This window comes from Miniopterus schreibersii, assembly GCF_964146895.1.
Source record: "Miniopterus schreibersii genome assembly, chromosome: 2".
Classification (NCBI taxonomy): domain Eukaryota; kingdom Metazoa; phylum Chordata; class Mammalia; order Chiroptera; family Miniopteridae; genus Miniopterus; species Miniopterus schreibersii.
In genome coordinates this window covers 18527200-18552049 of record NC_138102.1, presented here as the reverse complement: position 1 = coordinate 18552049, position 24850 = coordinate 18527200, and the positions used below count along the sequence as shown (strand labels likewise).

Below are 24850 nucleotides of genomic sequence, written 5' to 3'. Positions count from 1 at the left end.
CCAGCCAAGGCAGTGCTGTGGATACAGAGGGATGTGTCAAAATATTAACTGCGTGCTGAAATATGACATAACAGAAGTTATTGTTAGAGTTGTTTATACTTGCTGTCATTGAGAAGCAACAGTTTTTCCCTTTAATTTACACATGAGCAAATAGCTTTTAAATGGTCAACCACTGTGAGCAATTCCAATTATATGTGCATTGCTTGGAATCTCATAACCCCTTAACCAACCAACATCTAGGCTTCTTCTTAAATCTCACATCTTCAAAAATCTCATTATTGTTAATATGGTGATTGTTGCTTTATTGTAGTAATTAATGACAACAATAGCAAATTATTAAGTAGTGCTTACAATATTATATGCCAGGTACTGGTCTGGTACTTTACACTTATTAACTCTGACCTTTCAACAACCTTTTAAAAATGTCCCCATTCAAATGTGTAAACTGAGGCAAGAAAATCACTTGCCTTGCCCAAAGCGTCACGATTGGTACGGAGTAGCGCTGGGATTCCTTCTATCACACTGCTGACAACCTCTCCATGACAAGAGTAACACAGTAACTGAGCACTGTGTTTGTGCTCGAATTTTTGAGAACTACAGATGTGACCACATTCTAGTCCTTACAACCACATCTGTCTGAAGAAGGTATTATATTTCTTTCACAGATATGACATAAGTTCAGATAAGGCAGAAACTATTCAAGGCTTCGTGATTAGACAACAGCAAAGCCAGGGTTTCAATACACACCTGTCTTCGCTCACAAGCTGCTAACCATTACTTTGTGCGGCTTCCTAACCCCTTCTGTCTGCTCCGCATATCCCTGCACCAGGTTACCCTGCCTTGCCAGGAGGAAGGCACAAACCCTGCTGGCTGGTATCATCAGAAAAACTGATGCTATGCTACCTCACCTGGACCTTCCTGAAGCTAAATAATTACTTTATTCATGTCCTATGACCAACAAACATTCTTCGCTAAAACAGTTACTCTGAACTTTGTTTCCTTTCTTCAAGACTCCTACTTCCCACGGGCCCCTCTTTTAGGTGAAGAAATAGAGGTCATCCTCTGTGGGTTCACTCCCCTGCATCTCACAGTTCCTCTGCTCCCCCACACATTTTCCTTTCCTTTCCTCTACTCCCCGCACAGCTGCTCCTCTTCTGGGCCAGGCGAGCTCTGATCACACCCTCTCCGCCTCCACGGGGACCTGGCCTCATTTTGTCTCTCATCTTCAACATTTTCCTCCAAGCCCGAGCTTTGCCCTTTACCTATAAACACAGTCTAATTTCCCTAATCACCTCTCCACAAATCCTTCCCCTTATTTTCTAATAAACTTCTCAAAGATGCAGCCTTCTTTACATCCACAGAATTCTTCGCTCTTTGTTTAAAAGAACTTTAAGCGTTTCCGACATTAATCACTTCTTAATACACGTTCCATAATTTTCCTAACCTTTTATCCCCCGCCCCTGTGAAAGAAAAGGAATACCTAGAATACATGTATAAAATGAGAAAATGTTTTAGGAAGTAAAAAAAGGTACACTATGCAAAGGGAAAACTTATCCTTTCTCCCAAAGCAGCCACTCTAGATAGTGCCTTTGAGAACTTCAGAAAAAAACAAAACAACCCACAGTAAATGTCCTTCATTTATTTTTCTTTACCCTAAAGGCTCCAGATCATACTTCCTTTACTGTACTTTGCTTATTTTCCATGTGTACTATCTCGGAGATCTGTCCTTATCAGAGCCTAGAGAATTTCTTCTCCACGTGCCTCGCTCATTGACAGGCAGTAGGATAATCTGACAAGCTCACTATTTCTACATCATGTGATTGTTCCCTTTAAAGTCTCTCTTTTGCCCAAACCACTGTCCCAAGGTTATTTCCAACTGTGTCAACAGCAATGTTCTATGACTTATTCTTACTACTGCTCTGTGGCACTAGACAATAGTCAACCTGCCTTCTAGAAGAAAAAAAAAGTCCCTTCAATTTGATTCCCCTGCCTTTTCCTTTCTTACTGTTTAGTAATTACCCTTCAGTCTCATAGTTCTATAAATGGGCTTTAAAGACCTGAACGTGGTCTTGGCCTTCCTTCCTTTCTCTATACTTACCTAATTGGATATGCACACCCAGCAGTGCTAACTATTCCCTTGATGCTAAGTAGTTTTACATCAAGATCTCCTGCCTCATCTCCTGCCTGTAGATTCATCCCCTATTTGTGTCCTGCCTGGTGGACAAAACCACCTGCATGTGGTGCTAACATCTCAAACTTGTCATCTGATTTACAAGTTCATCTTTCTTATCTCATCAAATATTTCCCACTCACACGCATTAGTGGCTGTATCTCCAGTGACTCAGATTTCAATTTCAACAGGAGAGAGGCAAGTTGATGCCCACATTGCAGTCTCGTCTTACCTAGTACCTGTGCTCTCAGTCTTTGATCAATGAACCATTTTACACACGGATTACTCTTCCAAAGTACGGTTCTGGTCCTGCCACTCCAATACCTTTCAGTGGTTCTAGTATGAGTACATTCCAACAGGAACTTATCTTATAGCTCAGGACAGTTTATGCTCTGCCCCGTCCCACTGTTCAACTGCTTTGCCCACTTCTCATCCGTATGAACCATACTCTGGCCAAATCTGATTACTCACTTTTTTCAAGTAGATCTTATATGTCAGTGGGCTTTTCCCCCCACTCTTTCCAAAAGGCTCTCCCCCACCAATATCTGTTTCAATTCTAACCATTCTTCCAAGATTGGCAGAAAAGGGAATCTAATTTATAAAATATTTCTTGATAAAGCACATTCATGCGTTTATTCTTCCTTTTAAGTTAAGTTCCCAGATTTAGCAAATAAAAATATGACAGTTAATTTTGAATTTCAGATCAACAAAGAATAATTTTAGTATAAGTATTTCCCATGCAATAGTTGGGACATGCTTATCCTAAAAATGCATTGGTTGTTTAAGTGATATTCAAATTCAAGTAGGGGGTCCTCTATTTTTATCTGGTAACTACATTTGGACTGCAAAAGAACTGTGCTTTCCCCCATCAGACAGAAAGACTAAGTTAAAATGGGTAATAGAGTATAAAAGAGCAGGATTTGAACTCCAGCCCTTGAAAAAAAAATGACTTCACTTTATTAAAGATATTAATTCCATAAACTTCAAATATACTAACAGGTGGAGAGTTGAGGCCTGTGATTTCACATTTTTAACAAGTACCTTGGGTTATTCTGCTGCTAAAGAACATGTTGGTCTACTTCTCATTCATCATGTCTGTGCTTAGTTCCGAGGTATTTCATGAATAAAATCCCATATCATGCCCATTAAGGGCAGTCAACAATATCATTGAAAATAGTGGTAAAAAAAGGGCATACTTTATGATGGGATAAAAATGAGATAATAAAAAAATGGAAAGTGGCGAGAAAACTACAGATGATGCACAAGTATATGGGCTGAATTGATTCACAGTAGGAACAATTTTGAAGGCCCAAGCAAGTCATGCAATTTGTGCTAAGTGCTGTAGTTATGTAATCGAAAAAAATCAGCAGGAGATGAAGGAAAATGACAGGCAACATAGAAAAAGAAAGTTTCTGAAGGCATGGCTAGAAGATCAGCACCAACACCCATAACCTAATGCGAGCTCAGAAGAGCCTAGAAGTCCGTTGGGAAATTAAAGGTATCACCGATAGTCACAGACATTATCCCACTACAGGTGAAGCCAGCACATCCTGGGAGAGGATGCACAAAGGAGTGTGTGTGATTAGGATAAGAGCACTCCCAGTTTTCAGACTTTAAGGACACAATCAGGCTATTCCAATGGAAATGCTCTGGGAAGCACACATTTGGGCTTTAACCTAATACCTAGCACAGGATAGATGATTATTAAAAAGTGTTTCCTTCCCATTTTCTCAAATCGTTCATCATCTTCTACTACCTTGTATTGAAATTGCGGGGAAGAAACTTTTTGTTTTTTTTCCCTTCAAGCTTCACCGGGCCAATACTATTATAAAGAATAATTGTACAATAAATATCTACGACATGTATGAGTAGCAATGAATACATAGAAGCAAAGTCTTTATTTCCACTTTAACAATAAAAGGCCTGATGAAGAGTTAGCCAGGAAGATGTCAGAACACAACTCAACAAGTAATTATTGAACATCTAATATATACTAGGCACAGTGGTGAATGCTACATGTGTACGGGTGAATGACTCTATACTGTCTCCTAAAAGACAGGGAGGGATTTGTGTCTACCAGAAAGGGAATCCAGGCCAGTACAAAGGCACTGAAACTATTGCTTAGAAAGAAGGAGATAGCCTGATACTTGGCAAGTTACAAGAGTAACTAATTCAGACTTGGTGAGGTATTGGTGAAAGCTTTGCAGAAGAAATGACTCCTAAGTTGAAGCCAGAAGGAAGAATAAGTTAAACAGGCTTAGGATTAGGTTGGGGGAAAGAATTTTTAGGCAGGAGCAAGAGAATGTATAAGGTATCATATGCTAAAATGGGCATGGGATATTCAGAAAATTAAGACGCTTTGTTTTGACTGATGAACATCAGAAGTGGTGAGAGGGCAGGAAGGAAAATGCTAATAATTAAGATGATTCAGAGAAACTGATGTGATTAAAAAAAGAAAGTTGAGATCAGATATAAATATATTAAGTACTTTGGACTTCATCTTAAAAGTAATGGTGAGATATTGAATGGGTTTAAACACAGGGATGATGTCACCAGAATGTGGTATTTTTAAAAGATCAGATACATTGATGTAGGGCAAGACCAGATACAGGGAGGAAATTGTACAAATCATGGTTAGGAATGAAGATCACCTGAACTTTTCAAGTTATCTGGGACACCATTTTCTTATCATTTGGTTTTTGTCTTACTATGCTGGCTGTTACTTTTCTGTCTTTGCAGTGACTTCTGCCCTCTTCTGTATCTAAATGTTGATGTCCTTCAGGGCTTAGTCCTCAGATCTCTTCCCTTCTCTATTCACACTCATTATCTAGTGATCTCATTCAAACTAATGGCTTTAAATATCATCGGGACACTGACAAGCCCCCGATTTATGTCACCAGCCAGGACTCTCCTCTGACCTGTAGACTCATATATTCAACATGCCCACGCAACCTCTCCATTTTATGTTTAATAGGTATCTCAAACTTAGCATTTGTAATGCTGAACTCTTGATTCTACCAAATTTGCTATACCAAGTTTTCCCCTTGTTAATAATGACAACTCTATCTTGTAGTTGCGTAGCTAAAATTTTGTAATCATCCATAACCCATTTGGGCATAGAATACCTTATACGTTCTGTTACTTCTGCCTGAAAACTCTTTCCCTCAACCTAATTCTTTTCTTTCTCTCAAACTCTCTATCCAATCCATCAGCAAATCCTTTTTGACTCTGCCTTCAAAAGATATGCAGAATATGACCTGTTTTTACAATTTCAAGCCACCATCATCTTGAATCTAGATACTGTAAATGCCTAGATGACTGTAATAGATTATTGTTATAACAGACCATCCTAAGAGGTCTCCTTGCTTCTGCTCTCATTCCCTACATGTTTACACTCAACACAGCAATAACAGTTTATCCTTAAAAATATTTGGTCAAGTCCCCATGAATAAAAAATCCTCAAAGGCTTTCCATCTTGCTCAGAGTAAAGGTCAAAGTCATTACAATGACCTGTTCTACACTTGGCCCATTCCCCCCTTGCCCCGCATCTCTGAGCTTTGTTATGGTGACTCCTCCCTTTGCCACTCTGCTCCAAACATCTTGGCCTTCTTGATGTTCCTCAGACAGTCCAAGCAAGCTCCCACCTCACAGCCTTTACATCCTGCTGTTCCCTTTGCCTGGAAGGCTCTTCCCTGAGGTATACAGATGTTTGTTTCTTTGCTTTCCTTCAGGTCTCTATTTAAATGTAATTTTGTCACAGAGAACTTCCCTGAATACCTGATAAACAAAAAAGCAACATTCCCGCCAACCTTCCCTGAGCCCCTTCCCCTGCTTTGTTTCTCTTCACAACACTTACCACCAACTCCACCGCGCCTTAGCACTATATATTTTCTGGATTGTTTGTTTCCATCTCCCCTCACTAAAATTATGAGCTTCCTGGAAGCAGAAATTGTATCTGCTGTGCTCAGTGCGGACTCTCCACCACCTAAAACGTTTCCTAGGCCAGGGTAAGCACTCCATAAACTGCTGTTTATTGAGTGGAGAGTGGAGCAATGTATATGAGTAGGATGAAAACAGAATAAAGTTGATGAACCTGAAATCTCTTTAAGTGGTGGAACAGTCAGATTATACTGCACAGAAGATGGGAGGGGGGAAAATAGAGGAGTCTAGAAGGCTGTCCAAGTTTCTGACCTAGACAACTGAGTTGCTAAACTAGTATTCAGAGAACTCAAGAAGATGGGAGTGGGGCTGAATTCAGAACAGGAACAAGCAAGGATAAATTCAATTTTGAAAAAGTAGAGATATTCAGATGACTGGAGGTAGCTGTCTCTAGAACTATTCACTGTTTTCATACCTACTCTGCTTTGTACAACCAACTCTGTGGCAAGCTGATGAAGATAGAATCTGTGGTTCTGAGCTATTTTCTAAGGGGAAGCTAAATTCTTTTCACCCCTAAGGTGAACTTGCTAAACTAGTCACTGCTCAGGAGCTCACAGCCTCTCAGGAAGCCACATCCTCAAGGCTCTAAGGAATCTCATTGTCTGAACTCAACCTTTTTTGCTGTCTGACTCTGGGGGTGCATGTTTGCCATTCAGAGCCTACTATATTTTACTGCACCTCCTGACATTGTTACACAACATTTATTGAAAGCACATTTGATGGTAATGAAGTTTCTATTAACTATGATTAAATCTCATAAAGCACCTGAAGATAATTTAAGATGTGCAGAAGCAGAAAATGAAACATTCAGTTTAGTACATTAGGAAACGTAATTGATTAAATTATCTCATTTACAATAAGTGCTTTCATGAGCTATGCACTGCACATATTTCCCCCAGTTTGTCATTATGATTTGCCAACAGATACCTGAAGACTTCACTTTCTTTTTTTTATTGAATGTATTGGGGTGACATTGGTTCATCAAACCATATAGGTTTCAAGTGTACAACTCAACAAAACATCATCTGCATATTGCACTGTGCACTCGCCACCCAAAGTCAAGTCTCTTCCCACCACCATTTATCCCCCCTTTGCTCTCTTCTACTTTCCCCCCTTTCCCTCTGCCTCTGGCAGTCACCATACCGTTGTCCGTATCTGTTTGCTTGTTTTTTCTTTTTTTGCAAAAGACTTCACTAACTTTTTACACCTCCCTGCAACTCAAAGCTGGCTCCTCAGTCCACCTGCTCACAGGACTGCGTGCGAGGCTCTGAGCGATGTTTTCTGTCAGGCCTTGCGAAGGATCATGTGCACAGCTATATATAGGAACAGGTTGTTTCTCAATTATCTTCATAATTGACTTTGATTTTGCATCAGTGATGATTCATGCACTCTTCAGCCGAGCCCCTCTTTCACTGAGCAGCCGGAATTTGTATAATGCTCTCCTAACCATGCAGCGTGCAGAACCCCGACCAGATTCCTTTGGGAGCCCTTTGCAATCACACTGATTCTGGTAAGGTTTTATTTTTAGGAAATGACAAATTAAAATAGTTTAAGCGATTCAGCTGCAGTATCCAGCAATTAAGCTTGGTGTTCAGGAGCGAGGACCCCAAGCAAAAACGAATTCAGGAGTCCCCGAGGACTAGGAATAGCTACTATGGGGTTTACGGCTGGAAGTACAGATGTAACCAAATTAGAATGGCGCGGGACTCACAAACTAAGCATGAAATTAATTTTTAAAAAACACACACGCATTTCTAAATAACTCTCACATGGGCCACCACATGGATGGATACCCATGATTTTATTTGTGCTGCACCCCAGAGCTGGCGGTCGTCATGTGCTCTGTGAGCAGGAGGCAGCTATTACCCTGAGGTCTTGACTCAGGAACCAGCCAAATATGCAGCAACCTGTTTGTATTCTCCCTCCCTCAACATGCACAGACACTGACACACAACTACGCATACACGATCAGGTTTTCCCACCTCCAATCTTCCTGTGAGCTCAAAATCAAGCACACGTGATGTCAGAGGGTTGCTACCAAAGTACCAATGATTACTTTATGGGCAGCAGACAGCATGGACTAGAAGTTAAGAATGTTCGCTCTAGTTGTTTGCAGAGATCTCAGACTCTGCAAGCAATGGCCTCTTTATATCTCAAGCCTGACTGAAGCAGCCTCATACTCTATGAACATAAATAGCTTTACTGGATCTTTCTCTCATGTCTCCTGACCACTGTCCCAAGGTACCTATTTCTGTCTATCTTCACAAGGTCTTAATTCTTTCAAAGAAGGTGGCTAATAAGAGCTATTAACTTGCCAAAGCTATTTGAATTTTAATACCTTAAGATTTAAAAGATCAAAAACCATTCATTTTATACTCAAGTGGGCAATACTGGCCAGGGACATCTTCTGCAAGATTTACAGACTGAACCTGCCAGGCCGTTGCCTCACTCCCCTACTGCTAAGAGCTGTGCTGCTGACGCCCTGTGGTCCCGAGTATGCTTTACATACTTCTGGGTACTGGAGACTCATTTAGGGAACACATTACAATGTAGATTCTCAGGCTCCCCTCGCCCTGTACCAGGGACTCCAATTCATTTGTTCTCTTCTGAGGTGGGGCATATTTAACAAGCTCCTGCCACAGCCCAAGATTCTCACGCACGCAGTCACTGATCCACCTTGTGAGAGATATTTTTCTAAGACAGCAGTTCTCAAGCCCAGACGCAAACTGGAATCACCTGGGGAGCTTTTAAAACTAGAGATTATTGCCCTGGTTGGTGTGGTTCAGTTGGCTGGTCGTTGTCCTGTGCACCGAAAGGTTGCGAGTTCCATTCCCCGTCAGGGCACAAGCCTGGGTTGCGGGCTCGATTCCTGGTTAGGGGGAGTGCAGGAGGCAGCCGATTGACGTTTCTCTCTCTCTCCCTCTCCCTTCCTCTCTCTCTAGAAAACAATAAAAATATTTTAAAAACAAAACAAAACTAGAGATTATTGGGTTGTAACTACCCCCCCTTCTGATTTCACTGGTTTGAAGTATAGTTTAGGTATTGGGCTTTTACGAGCCTCAAGTTCAGTCCAGACTGAGAACCATAGGGTCGAATGCTGAGCTGCCACTCATCCAATCTCTGCTCCATTCCCCAAATCTACCAGCTGCATAAGAGGGAGATAACACAAAGGCCTCTCCAGGAAGCAACGCCTCCATTGGAGAGCTGGAGCCAGCACCGCCCTCAAATTTCCAGCCTCTGATAGTCTGACTGTGGAATACTGGTTCCTCATTTACTCATTGCCATGGATTTCACAGTTTGCATCTCCTCCTAGGTGGAGAGAGGTGTGTAGTCCGGCTTTTGTCCGAAGTTGCTTTTCATGAAAGTGTGTACTGACAAATATTTACTAATTGTAATGCTGTAAATCTCCTCAGAATAAGAATTCTGGATGACATTTGCAGAGAAATGGACTTATAGGCAGGAGGAATCAAGAGGAGAGATTTACTTTTATTCTGAGGGAGGGGAGGGGTGTTCACATTGCTTTCTTATTTAAACTTCTGCTATGTGACTCCAAACCCAAGGAGCAGAAGCCCCCAAAGCCCGGGATCTTTCGCACAAACTTCAGTTCTCTTTGGCTCCTAAGCAGATACAGTAGTAAGGCAGTAGATATGAGAATAAATTATATTCACAAGAGGAAAAATAACTTACTTTGGGGTTTTATTTCATGAAGAGGTTTTTTATCTAAAAGAAAGAAAGAGAAAAAAAAGTTGCATTTAATAAATTTACATGGAGCAGATATACTTCCTATATCACTTTACCTTTATAAATGAAACACTTTCTCTATTTTTACAGACAATATGGATTATGTTGTCCGTATTTTTCCTTTTCATTCTATTTTTTTATTTTTCTGTCTTTCAGTATTTGTTAAGATGATTGCCTCATCCCTTTATTTTCCCTCGGGCTCACTAGAGTTTCTTTCTGTTGCATTTGCTAGATTCTTATCAGCATGGTGAGAGCAGTGAGCTTGCAGCCTGTCCCTTTTTCTACGCAGCCGGAAGATGGCTCAGGTGAGGGATGCTATTTCACTCTATATGATGATAGAGAAATGAACCAGTGGGTAAATATTGAAAGGGATCCTGCATTAGTCTGCAGTTATCATGGACTGGATAAAAAGTTCCAAGCTACGTTGTTTATCATTCTTATTGGATATGCAGGCAGTGTTACGAGCATGTTGGAGGTTTGATTTTAAGAAATCACACTTTTTTGTTTCATATCTCTATTAGTTGTTGAAATGTGTATAATTTCTTTTAATGGAAAAGTGTCATTTTATACCCATGGTGTTGAGCAGTGCAGCAGTCAGATGAGGTGGGTACAAAGAAAAGACGTTCAGCCTTGTACTTATGCAGGACTGTAGGAGCCAGAGCTCAAGTGAGATATATTCTTAATTCTCCCCATTGCCCTGCATCCACCCTCTCCAGCCCCGTCTCCCATCACCGAATAATCCTGCAATCATCTTGTAAATCACTGTTAGACTTGGCGTCTGGGACTGACTTTGTTTTACACCACAGCTCGACCACTCCTCATTCCCCCTGCCTGGTTCTGTCCCAGCCATTGTCTCCCTTGCAGTGCAGAAACCTGGGAAGCACCCACTTCAGATGCCAATGCCAAGATTCCAGAAGATTTGCATGGTGAGTCACCCTCTTATTAGCTCCGATAGGACTCAGATGGAACAGCGTCAGACTACAAGCACTAAGGTTGCTGCCAGGCGGTCACAGAATCACACTGTCGCCAGGGGGACCTTGACAGGTCACCTTGTGCAGCTCCCTTCCTCCCTTTGCCTGAAGGCGAACCAAGCAGGCTGAGACGCTGTCATTTTGGATTATGTTTTGAACTGAATCAACTCTAGTCCAGTACACACTTGAGAACTTCATAAATATCATCTGACTGACTGCACCATAAGCCCTCCCAGGCAGACAGACGCAGCTATATGCTGAATCCTTCAGGGAATTCTCTTACCCTAACCCAGTCCTTCACTTAATACTGGTTTTGACAGAAACCCCTTGCAGTGTGATTTAAGTACATCTCTTGTGTGTTTTGCCATCTGATTTGTTAAGGGAGTAGCTGTTAAAAGTTGCACATAAATCACACTCTTGCAAATGGACCACCATTTTCTTTTCTTCAATATATGGGGAAAGTTAACGGGTAAATGGTAACTTCTGGCAAATCTTTCTTTAAATGAAAAAATCCTCATAAGAGATAATAATTTGTTCGAGTTGATATGATCACATTCCGATTTTTATATAGTCGGGTTTCTTGAAACAGGACAATACTCGCATTCCAGTTACCACATAAAATCAATGCCACTAGCTTTCCTGGGAACAGGTGACACCTCCCGAAGCCCAGATGCTAATGCACTCAGGAGTTAGAATAAAACGACTGTGGGGTCTGAGCCTCGCTTCCGTTTTTGCTTATTGCATGCTGTCTGACAGCATTTGGCATGGACACAGCGATGCTGGCAGGCCGAGGCTGAGCCATCTAAAGTGATGCATTACTAGGACTACAGAGAGAGACACGCAGAACATCTGTTTAGAACCCTGGCTGAGCTTAACTGTATTATCTTCCTTCTAAACCACAGGAATGGCGATTACGCCAGGTAGCAAAATGAAACTCCATTAAAAGTGGGTGATATATATGAACTACTCCCCAGAAAAATAAATCGAATACAGCCAGGCTGTGAAAAACTTGGGTGATAGCATTGGGCACAGTGCTGAAGGACAAAGAGGGACTGAGGCTGACAAGCCCAAGGCTAAGGTCCCGAGACAGAATTTGGGTCACAAGGGGACACAGGACAAGGAGTGGGGCATTTCCCCTCTGACCGAGCACTAGTGCCATCACGATTAGCAGCTCAGAGGTAGGACAGGATTGCAATCTTGAATTGTTTGTGTTCCATCTGCATGATCTCAGTGCCCTTCTCCAAAGTAAAGTGGGAATGATAATTTCCCTGAAGACTGGAGCTGGGTCTAAACATGATGAATGTGAAGGGGGCAGCACAGGGCTGGCACATGTTAAACATCAATAAATGGCAGCTAATAACTAATATTAGCATTTCAACACGTTATAAACAGGATCATCATCATCACTTGTTCAGAGTAAAAAACAATAACCATGACCATTGGAGATGAGTCACAACGCCAAATTCCAGTGCATTTCGGGGTGCTGGAAAGGGAGTTAAGGCTCTTGTGTCTAGTCCTGGCCTCTGCTTTATGAGATCGAGTCAAAACTTCAGTTTGCTGATATGGATAAAAAAGGGCAGGGACCAGAAGACCCCTGTGGGTTCTCTGGCTTTCACCCACTGTAAGTCAGCAGAATAACCACCAATGGCATTCCATTTGAAATCCATTTGACATGATTTCTTAGAGCAGAGCAAAAATTGTTCAAAGGACCTCTGCTCTACCATGGAATTTGTTGTGCTCTCACTGTGCATCCTCTCATGGGAAAGCCTGGAAGCCTCTGGTGCCCAAGAAAGCTTTAGTCCCCTAGCATCAGCATCAAAATTGGGTCCTGCTGTATTCTGTGAAATACCAGTATCCTGTCAGCCAACTGCTAGCACTGAACATTTTCCCAGCTTGAAATGTCTGCACAGTCTCTGACCCATGAGCTTGAGAGAGGGCTACCCACTGACCTCAGTATCTTTTGAAAGAACTGCCTACCCCTCTCTCCATGTTCTTTTATTCTGTTTGCATAATCATTTTTTCACAAGGCTGAAGGCCATGCATCCACTTGGCCTTGGTCAAACAAATCCTCTCTGTTTTAATTTTATCTCTCTCCAAGGCCATGTTCAAATGACCCCTTTGTAAATTAATCCATTAGGGCCATAGTTCTTAACGTTGGCTGCACATCAGAATCACCTGGGGAGCTTTTTTTTTGAAAAGAAAATACCCATGCCTGGGCCTTACTCCAAGAGCTGCTGATTAATTGAGGTTTGTGTTTTTGTAATTACTTGAGGGCACCACCATTTCCTAGCAACACATCTGGGGGTCTGTGTACTAAGCTTCAGTTAGTCGCTGTTTCACAAGGAGGCTTTGGGGTAGCTGAAGCATCCGAATGGGCCCAGAAAGATCCCTCTTTTATTCTGCAGACAGAGAAATATCATTTGAGCCAGTGGCGACTGAGCTGCAGTTTGTGAAAATCAAAACAGTTTTCTAACAGTCTAACATACGCTGAGAGGTACTTTCCAGGTAAATGGAAATTGATAGTAATTATAACTTAGTCTTATTATTTTGTGTACTTATAAGCTAAAGATGAAGGAGCATTTTTAATTTTAATGGTGTCTTAAATTGTCATGCGTTCTTTGGGTTATATATACAAGTCTGGGCTTTTTTCCCTTATGACTTCACATATGTATAAGATTATGTGCACACCTGCACACTTTCATTTTTACCTGTAAAAACGTCAAATTGTCTTTTATATATTATTCTGCAATCTGCTTTTGTTTCCTAGTACTACACTGCAAATACTGCCTTGCGTGTGCACGCGTTTAATACATTTATGAGACGGGGGAGAGAAAGAGGGACAGAACAATCTCTCTTTTTATTTTTGATGACAATTCACTTCTTTTCCACCTTCCTTGCTTTCTTTGTTATATGGGATGCTCCCAAAGCATTTCCATGGTATCCATTGTTCTTCGGAGATATTTATAGCTGCACCCCTACCTTCCCACCCACATGCCGTACCCAGCCTTCTCCGTTCCTTGCCAGGGAACAAATGCGGCCAGCTTCGCGGCCCACGCGCTGCGGGTCTAAGAGCGGCCCGAGGAGGCAGCAGCGTGGACGGGCGCGTTCAGCCTCCAACCTGCAGGCCAGCAAAGGGGATTCTCCGCGAAACCTGCGGGTGTGATTCTCTGAAATCGGCTCCTGCTGCACCAATATCCTTGATACCAGGGTCTGTGTTGTTTTTTGAGACTCAGGCCTAGAGCCGCTCATTGTGAAAAGGACACCCCCAGACAGACAGCCCGGACAGTTACCGTCCCCAGGCAGCAATTCGCGTGATTATAGGTCATGATTACCATTTTCTTTTACGCTAAACGGGCCATGTCCGTTTTCATCTACAAAGACCATTTTTACGATTGCCTTCTTCACAGATCATACTCTTTGAAACCTTTCGCATCCCGCAAAAAAGGTATGTGACGATTTTAATTTACCCTCCACGGTCTTTGTGATCTTAAATTATTTAGGAGGTGATTCTGAAGCCTGCGGAGTAGCGCGTCCTTGCCTACTCCCTTACTCTCTGGGATAATTCTCCAGCATCAGCACACAGGGGTCTACCACGATTCCACACTGCCCCTCAGTCACAGCCACCTGTCCTGCCTCCTCTATGGTCTTCTAGTAGCCGATCCCACCACAAATATGACTTCGTTTCCACAGCACCTCTCCAGCCTCCCCAAGAGTGCCCTTGCCCACGCCATTGCCTCTCCTTGGCATGTCCTTCCCCCTCCAAACCTCCTATATACAAATGTTCTGACTCCAAGACACAGATCAATTAAAAAAGCAAACAACTTTTCAATTACAGGTGACAAACAATATTCTATTAGTTTCAGGGTGTACAACATAGTGATTAGACATTTATAACTCTTATGAAATGATCACCTGGTGAGTCTAGTACCCATCTGACATCATACACAGTTATTACAATATTACCGACTATATTCCCTGTAGTGTACTTTATATCCCTGCGACTATATTTCTACAGGCAAATTGTATTTAATTCTTTTAACCTTCTACATCCATTGCCCTGAAGGCCCTCCCATCTGGGGGACAATCAATTTGTTTTCGGTCTCTATGAGTTTGTTTCTGTTTTGTTCTTTCTTATATTTGTTTTTTAGCTTCCACATATAGGCAAATTTATATTTTATTTGTCTTTCTCTGTCTGACTTATTTCACCTGGCATCCATGCTGTCACAAATGGTAAGATTCTATTTTTTATGGCTGAGTAATATTCCATCATATATTTGTGCCACATCTTCTTTATCTATTCATCTATCCATAAACACTTAGGTTGCTTCCATATCTTGGTTATTGTAAATAATACTGCAGTGAACAGAGGGGTGTGCATCTTTTGTTTTTTTTTATTGTTCAAAAAATTACATACGTCCCCTTTTTTCCCCATTGACCCCTTCCACCCTGCACCCACTCCCCTCCCCAGGCCTTCACCACACTTTTGTCTGTGTCCATGGGTTATGCATATATGCAAATAGATTCTTTGGTTAATCTCTCCCCACCCACCCGCACCTTCCCTCTGAGGTTCATTATTCTGATCTATGCTTCCATGTCACTGAATCTATTTTGTTCATCAGTTTATTATATTCTTTAGATTCCACATATGAGTGAGATCATGTGATGTTTGTCTTTCTCTGCCTGGCTTATTTCGCTTAGCATATTCTCCAGGTCCTTCCACGCTCATCCCAAAGGGTACGAGATCCTTCTTCTTTACAGCTGCATAGTATTTCATGGTGTCAATGCCCCACAGCTTTTTTATCCACTCATCTACGGATGGGCATTTGGGCTGTTTCCAGATCTTAGTTTTCAAATTAGTGTTTTGGATTTCTTCAAATAAATATCCAGAAGTAGAACCGCTGGGTCATATGGTAGTTCTACTTTCAATTTTTTGAGGAACCTCCATAGTGTTTTCCATAGCGGCTGCACTGATTTATAACACCACCAACAGTGCATGAGGATTCCTTTTATCTGCATCCTGGCAAACACTTGTTATTTATTAACTTATTGATGATAGCTATTCTGATAGGTGTGAGGAGATACCTTCTTGTGATTTTAATTTAATTTCCTTGATTATTAGTGACTTTGGGTATCATTTTTTTATATGTGTACTTCCCATCGTATGTCCTCTTAGGAGAAACGTCTGTTCGTATCTTCTGTTCATTTTTAATTGAATTGTTTATTTTTCTGGTGTTAAGTTGACTTTCTGGTGTTAAATATTTTGGATATTAACCCTTTATTGGATATATCACTGACTGATATATTCTCCCCTTCAGTAGGTTTTCTTTTCATTTTGTTGATGGTTTCCATATTGTACAAAAACTTTTTAGTTTAATGTAGTCCCATTTGTTTATTTTTTCTTTTGTTTCCCTTACCTAAAGAGACATATCCAAAAAAATATTGCTAAGAGCAATGTCAAGGAGTTTACTGTCTATTTCTTCTTCTAGGAGTTTTATGGTTCTAGGCCTTATATGTAAGTCTTTAATCTATTTTGAGTTTATTTTTGCATATGGTATAAAAAAGTGGTCTAGCTTCATTTTTTTTTGCATGTATCTCTCCAGTTTACCCACCACCATTTATCAAAGAGACTGTCTCCACCCCATTATATATCCTTGCCTCCTCTGTCATAGATTAGATGACCATAGAGTCATGGGTTTATTTCTGGGCTCTCTATTCTATACCATTGATCTTTGTGTCTGTTTTATACCAGTACTAGGCTTTTTGATTACTATAGCCTTATAGTATAGTTTGATATCAGGTAGCATGATACCTCTAATTTTCTTCTTTCTCAAGATTGATTTGGCTACTAGTGGTCTTTTGTGATGCCATGTAAATTTTAAGATTATTTGTTCTAAATCTGTGAAAAATGTCATTGGTATTTTGATAGGAATTTTATTTTATCTATAGATTTCTTTGGGTAGTATGGACATTTTAACAATGTTAAGTGTTCCAATCCATGAGCACAGTAAAACCCTCCATTATTTGTAATTTTTTCTATCTTTCTTTAATGTCTTATAGTTTTCCAATTACAAATCTTTTTTCTTTTTTTTTATATATCTTTATTGATTTCAGAGAGAGGAAAGGAGAGGGAGGGAGAGAGAGAGAGAGACAGAGAGAGAGAGAGAGAGAGAGAGAGAGAGAAACATCAATGATGAGAGAGTCATTGATCGAGCCCGCAGCCCAGGCATGTGCCCTGACTGGGACTCGAACCAGTGGCCTCTTGGTGCATGAGCTGACACTCAAACACTAAGCCACACCAGTCAGCCAGTTTGCTAATATTGTGTTAGGAACTTTATCTTCTATTTTCATCAGGGATATTGGCTTATAATTTCCTTTTTTTTTGTAGTGCCTTTGTTTGGTTTTGGTATCAGGGTAACGCTGGCCTCCTACCCCCTTCGTCAATTTTTTGGAATAGTCTGAGAAGGATAGGTATTAATTCTTCTTTAAATGTTTGGTAAAATTCACTTTTTCAGCCCTCTAGTCTAGGACTTTGGTTTGCTGGGAGCTTTTGATCAAGGATTTGATTTTGGTTAGTATTTACTGCTGTTCAGATATTGTTTCTTTCTGATTCAGTCTTGGAAGCTTGTGTGTTTCTTGGAATTTATCCATTTCTTCTAATTTGTCCAACTTGTTGGCATATAATTGTTCACAGTATTTCTTCATAATCCTTTGTAATTCTGTGGTGTCAGTTGTTACTTCTCCTCTTTAAATTCTGATTTTATTTATTTGGGCTCTCCCTTTTTTTCCTTCATGAATCTTGCTAAAGGTTTATCAGTTTTATTTATCTTTTCAAAGTGCTTGCTCTTTGTTCCACTGCTCTTTTCTATTTGTTTATTTTTAGACTCTATTTTGTCTTGTTCTCCCTCTGATCTTTATTATTCCCTTCCTTTTCCTTCCTTCTACTCACTTCGGGCTTTTTTCTTTCCCTTTTCTCTCCTTTCTCCAGTTCCTTTAGGTGTAGGGTTAGATTGTTGTTGTTTTGAGATTTTTTTGTTGTTTTTAAAATATAGGCCTGTATTGTTATAAATTTCCCTCTTAGATCTGCTTTGGCAGTGTCCATAGATTTGGGGTTATTGTGGTTTCATTTTCATATGTCTTGAGGTGTCTTTTGATTTCTTCCGTGATTTCGTTAACCCATTCAAGGTTTAGTAGCATGTTATTTAGCCTCCGCGTGTTTTTCGGTCTTTTTCTTATGGCCGATTTCTAGTTCCATACCATAATGGTCAGAGAAAAAGCCTGATATGATTTCAATCATCTTAAATTTATGGAGACTTGTTTTGTATCCTAACATGTGCTCTATCCTAGAAAATGTTCCATGTGCACTTGAAACGAATGTGTATTCTGCTGCTTTGGGGTGAAACATTCTGAAGATACCAATGAAATCCATCTGATCTAGCTTGTCATTTAAGACTGCTGTTACCTTTTTGATTTTCTGTCTGGAAGATCTATCCATTTATGTCAATGGGATGTTAAAATCACCTATTATGACTGTATAACTGTTGATCTCTCCCTTTATGTCCATCAGTTTGCTTCATATATTTAGGTGCTCCTATGTTGGGTGCATAAATGTTTACAAGGGTTATAGCCTCCTGTTAGAGTGACCCCTTTATCATTATGTATTGGTCTTCTTTGTGTCTTAATACCTTAGTGTTTGTTTTAAAGTCTATTTTTTCAGATGTAAATATTGCTACCCCAGCCTTTTCTTTTTTTAAAAATTTCCATTTGGACGAAATCTCATTCTCCATCCCTTTACTTTTCGCCTGTATATCTTTTGTTCTGAGGTGGATCTCTTATAGACAGCATCTTCATGGGTCTTGTTTTATCATTCATTCAGCTACCCTAGGTTTTTTGATTGGTGCATTTACACCATTTATATTTAAAGTGATTATTGATAGGTATGTATTTATTGGCATTTTATTCCTTTAACTATGTCCTCTGTTTTTCTGTGACTCCATTTCTGGGACTATATTAGAAAAAACTGAAAACACTAATTCAAAAGAATATATGCCCCGTTATGTTCATTGCAGCATTATTTACAATGGCAAAGACTCGGAAGCCGCCCAAGTGCCCAGCAGTAGATGGGCGGATAGAAAAACTGTAGTACATTTACACAGTGGAATACTACTCAGCCATAAAAAAGAAGGATCTTGTACCTTTTGAGACAGTGTGGATGGACCTGAAGAGTATTATGTTAAGAGAAATAAGCCAGGCACAGAAAGACAAGTACCATATGATTTCACTTATATGCAGAATGTAATGAACATAATAAACTAAATAAAAACAAGTATGTAGAAATAGAGAACAGACTGACAACTGTCAGAGGGAAGGAGGAGTGGAGATCTGGGTAAAAAAGGTGGAGGGATTAAGCAAAAAACACCCCAAAACACCACAGTGACACTTGACAAGAGTATGATGAATACCAGAGGGAAAGGGGTTGGGGGGGTAGTAGAGGGTAAGGGGATAAATGGTGATGGAAGGAGACTTGACTTGGGGTGAGCTACACACAATACAATATATACAGATGATGTATTATAGAACTGTATACCTGAAAGCTATATAATTTTATTAAACAATGTCATCCCAATAAATTCAATAAAAAAAGAACTGGTTCATATAATGAACACAATCTGTATCTTTTATAGATTTCAATGACAAATACATTTATTTCATTAGATGCATTATATTATAGAAAATGTTTCAACCAAATATCTGAAGTGTCACATTGTCAATACTTTTGCAGGTCATGTAAAACATACTTTTTCTGATACAGGAATCCCTTTACTAGAACACACACACATACAAGTTACTGTTTTTACTATGGATGCTAAATTCTTTACATGGATTTGCCTATTTCTTCCTCAAAAAGAACCCTTTCTTTTAGGTACTATTATAACATTTATCTTATAGATAAGTAAATTAAGGCTTAGAATAATTAAGAAACTTGCTCATAGTGTTGCAATCAAAATTCAAACTCAAGAAATCTGACCCCAGATATCTGCATCTCCAACCTGTTCTTTTCTAAGGGATAAATGTTGAATCCCATAGGTCCAGCTCATTTGTTTCTCCCCATTCTAGGTTCATGCCCACCTCTAATATTTCAAACAGAGTAACCAGTGTGTACTCAGAATCACAGAGGGCAGTGGAAGGCTATTCACCCTTTGCTCTGAAGGCCAAATCAGTGCAGGCCCATCCTGGGCCAGCCCTCATGGAAGCTCAACCTCTGAGACTTCTAACAATGACCAATTCAGAACCTGACTTCCCTGTGTTTCTTAGGCATATATCATTTACAAAATATTTTTTCTTTTTGCTGTAATGGTTTTGCATTCCCACCAACTCTCTGGTTATATGACTAAAATTTCATTTACTTAAGAAATGTTTTTAGCTTTTCTAATAGGTTTTCTGTCTCCAGTTTACATTATCATGGGGATCAGTTCTTATTTGTCTATTTAGTTTCCTTGGGTTTTCTGTTTTATTTCGCTTTGTTTTTGTCTTTTTCTGCTCTAAGTAATGTGATCGGGAAGTGATGTATCCTGCTCTCCAGATGCCCAAATTTAATTTTAAAGCCCTTCCTATTTACAGTGGAGGTGTTTTATTTCAATTCTTCTTATAAAATGGGCAAAGTTAACAAGATGAACCTGAGATAAACTTCTAGAGATCATGTTTCTAAAGCAGGACATAGCACTTCCTGTCCAATTCCACCAAAAGAATGTAAGCCTAGTGTAAAAGTGCATGTTGATATATGTTGGGGGGAAAGTGTATAGGAATAGGAAAAAGTTGGTAGAAGAGATACACAGGCAGAATCAAAGAAATTCTCACCTTGGTTACTCTGTCATGACTATGTACATGTAGCACAGGTCTATGAGGAAATGAAGGAAAGATGGTGATAGGAGAAAATATCCTGGATAAAAAAAGACATCTTAACTGTTTCAGACATAGCTGATAGAAAAGGCCACAGATTTTTAATGACTTATGAAACATATCAATCATGACCTAACAGATGAATCCCCCTTATATGTGGAAGGAGGATTGTGCTTTTTAAAAAATTCATATATCTCCAGGCCAGTTGTTGAGCATAGACCTGTGATCCTGGAGATCTCAGTTTGATTCCGGTCATGGGACATGCCCGACTTACTGGCTCGATCCCCAGTGGGGGGCATACAGGAGGCAGCCAACCAATGACTCTCTCATCATCGATGTTTCTATGTCTCTCTCTCCCTTCCTTTCTCTGAAATCAACAAAAAATATATTCTTAAAAAATCAGATGTCTTTATCTTTTTATTTTAAATTTACATTTAGACAATTTTTCAATTACAGTTGACATACAATATCAAATTAGTTTTAGATGTACGTCATAGTGATTAGACATTTATATAACTTACAAAGTGATCACCCTGGTGAGTCTAGCACTCACCTGACACTATACATAGTTATTACAATATTATTGACTATATTCCTTATGCTGTATTTTACATTCTGTGACTATTTTATAACTGTGAATTCATAATTCTTAATCTCTTCGCCCTTTTCACCCATCCTCCCAACCCCCCTCTCTTCTGGCAATTATCAATTTGTTCTCTGTCTCTGTTTTGTTTATTTTTATTGATTTTAAAGAGAGAGGAAGGGAGAGGGAGAGAGAGAGAGAAATCAATGAGAAAAAAACATTGATCGGCTGCCTCCTGCACACCCCTTGCTGGGGATCGATCCCGCGGCCCAGGCATGTGCCCTGGCCTGGAACTGAATCGTTAACATCTTGGTGCGTGGCCAGACGCTCAACAACTGGGCCACACTGGCAGGGCTACTGAGTATTTTAGATTCCCCAAATGAGTGAAATTGTATAGTTTTTGTCTTTCTCTGTCTGACTTATTTCACTTAGAATAATACCCTTTAGGTCCACCCATGCTGTCACAAATGGCAAGTTTTATTCTTTTTTACAATGGCCGAGTAATATTCAATTCAATATACATATAACACATTCTTTATTCATTTGTCTATTGATGGACACTTAGGTTGCTTCCACATTTGACTACTGTCAATAATTACGAACTGAACAGAGGGGCACAAATATCTTTCCTAATTAGTGTTTTTAGATTTCTTTGGATAAATAACCAAAGGTAGAATTGCTGGGTCATACGGTAGTTCTGTTTTTAATTTTTTGAGGAACCTCCATACTGTTTTCCATAGTGGCTCCACCAGTTTACAATCCCAACAACAGCACACGAGGGTCCCCTTTCCTCCACATCGTCGCCGACACTTGCTTGCTGATTTCTTCATGATAGCCATTCTGACATGAGGGGACATCTCACTGTGGTTTTAATTCGCATTTCTGTGATGATTAGTGACTTTGAGTATCTTTCACTATGTTTAATGGCCATCTGTATATCCTCTTTGGAGAAATGTCTATTAAGGTCCTCTGTCTATACAGGTCTCTGCCCATTTTTTAATTGGACTTTTTGGTGTCAAGCTATATGATTTCCTTAAATATTTTGGATATTAACCCCTTATTAGTTAATATCTTCTCCCATTCAGAAGGTGGTCTTTTCATTTTGTTAATGTTTTCCTCCGCTGTGCAAAAACATTTTAATTTGATGTAGTCCCATTTGTTTATTTTTTCTTCTGTTCCCTTATCCATGAACACATACCCCCCAAAATTATTACTAAGAGCAGTGTCAAAGACTTTACTGCCTATGTTTTATTCTAGAATTTTTATGGTTTTAGGTCTTACATTTACGTCTTTAATCCATTCTAAGTTTATTTTTGTATATGGTTTAAGAAAGTGATCAAGTTTCTTTCTTTTTTTTTTTTTTACTTGTATCTGTCCAGTTTATCCAGCACCGTTGATTGAAGAGACCATATTTACACCATTGCATATTCATGCCTCCTTTGTCATACATTAGTTGACCAAATAAGCATGAGTTTATTTCTGGGCTCCATTGATCTATGGGTCTGTTTTTATGCCACTACCATGTTGTTTTGATTAATATAGCTTTGTAGTATAGTTTGATATTAGGCAGCATGATTCCTCCAACTTTGTTCTTCTCAAGATTGTTTTGGCTATTTGGGGGTCTTTTGTTGTTACATATACATTTTATGGTTATTTTTTCAGTTCTGTGAAAAATTCCATTACAATTTTGATAGGGATTTCTTTGAAGCTGTAGATTGCATTGGGCAGTATGTATATATTTCTGATGTTAATTCTATTTACTAGTATCTTCTTCAATGTCTTTCTTCATAGTCTTATAACAATTCAAGTACAAGTCTTTTACCTCTTTGGTTAAATTTTTCCTAGTATTTCATTCTTTTTGATGCATCTGTAAATGGACTGTTTTCTTAATTTCTCTTTCTGATAGTTTGTTATTGGTGTATAAAATGAAACTTATTTATGATTGTTAATTTTGTGTCCTTGTATATTACTGAATTCTTTTGTTAGTTCTATTAGTTTGGTGAAATCTTTAGCGTTCTCTATATACAGCATCATGTCATCTGCAAGAAAAGACAGTCTGCTCTAATTAGGATGAATTTTATTTCTTTTTCTTGTCTCAGTTCTGTCTCAAACTTCCAATACTATGTTGAGTAAAAGTGGTAAAAGTGGACATCCTTGTCTTGTTTCAGATCTTAAAGAAATAGCTTTCATTTTTTCACTGTTGAGTTTGAAGTTAGCTGCATGTTTATCATAAATAGACATTATGGTGAGGTAAGTTCTTTTTGTGTCTACTTTGTTGAGAGTTTTTATGATAAAGGAATGCTGAATTTGTCAAATGATTTTTCTTCATCTAGTTTATATGCTGTATCCTTCATTTTGTTTATATGGTGTATTCATTAATTCATTTGCAACTATTGAACCAAGTTTGCATCCAGGATTAAATCCTTCTTAATCATGTTGTATGCTCTTTTTCATGTGTTGCTTAATTTGGTTTATGAGTATTTTGTAGACAATTTATCTATGCTCATCAAAGATAATGGCCTATAATTTTATTTATTTGTAGTGTCTTTGTATGGTTTTGGCATCAGGGTAATATTGATCTCATAAAATGAGCTTTGGAAACTTCCCTCCTTTTCAATGTATTGAAATAGTTTAATAATAGGTATTAATTTTTTGAATGATTTGTAAAATTCACCAGTGAAGCTATCAGGTCCTGGACTTTACTGGGAATTTTTCATTACTGATTCAATTTCATTAGTAGCTATTGATCTGTTTATATATTCTTTTTCTTCTTGATTCAGTCTTAGAAGATTGTACATTTCTGGGAATTTATCTATTTGTTTCAGGTTGTCCAATTTGTTGGCATATAATTGTTCATAGTATTTACTTACAATTCTTTATTTTCTGTGGTGTCACTTGTCACTCCTCTTTCATTTCTGATTGTATTTATTTGGGTCCTCTCTCTTTTTTTTTTCTTTATGAATCTTGCTAAAGGTTTATCAATTTTGTTTATCTTATCTATTTTGATTTAGACTCTATTTCATTTACTTCTACTCTGTTCTTTATCATTTCCTACTTTCTACTCAGTTTGAGGTTTGTTTTCTCTTATTTTTCTAGTTCTTACAGGTGTTAGATGGTTTATTAGAGTTTTTTTGTATCTTGAGGTAGGCCTGTATTACTGCAAATTTCCCTCCTAGATATGCTGTGGCTGTGTCGGATAGATTTTGGATCATTGCATTTTCATATGACTTAAGGAATCTTTTGATTTCTTTATCTCGTTAAGCCATCTATTGTTTAGTAGCATGTTATTTAGTATCCACAATTTTTTTCTTTTAATCAATTTCTAGTTTCATACCAATCAGGGAATATGCTTGATATATTTACAATCTTGTTAAATTTACTGAGACTCTTTTGTTGCCTAATACGTGATCTATCCTGAAAAATGTTCCTGGTGCTTTTGGAACTACGACCCCTGCAATGGAACCTGAGCAAGTGAGTCTGTGAGTCTCTGTGCAGATCCCTCAAGAGGAATGAATGCCTCGGACTCCAGCAGCACACAGTCTTACTCAG

General features: G+C 39.2%; 1 protein-coding gene across 10 annotated transcripts in view; it reads right to left on the bottom strand.

Annotated features, from left to right (window-relative positions):
• The window catches only part of UNC5D (unc-5 netrin receptor D), a 680073-nt gene that overhangs the window by 291001 nt on the left and 364222 nt on the right, over positions 1 to 24850 (bottom strand). For 8 of the 10 annotated variants that reach the window (XR_013998001.1, XM_081125678.1, XM_081125672.1 and 5 more), the window contains one exon: positions 9797 to 9829. The exons of the other annotated variants lie outside the window; for them this stretch is intronic. Coding sequence is in view for 7 of the 8 variants with exons in the window: in XM_081125678.1 (XP_080981804.1) it covers positions 9797 to 9829 (33 nt within the window). In the remaining variant the exon portion in view is untranslated. The remainder of the gene's footprint in view (positions 1 to 9796; positions 9830 to 24850) is intronic. 10 annotated transcript variants of the gene reach the window in all.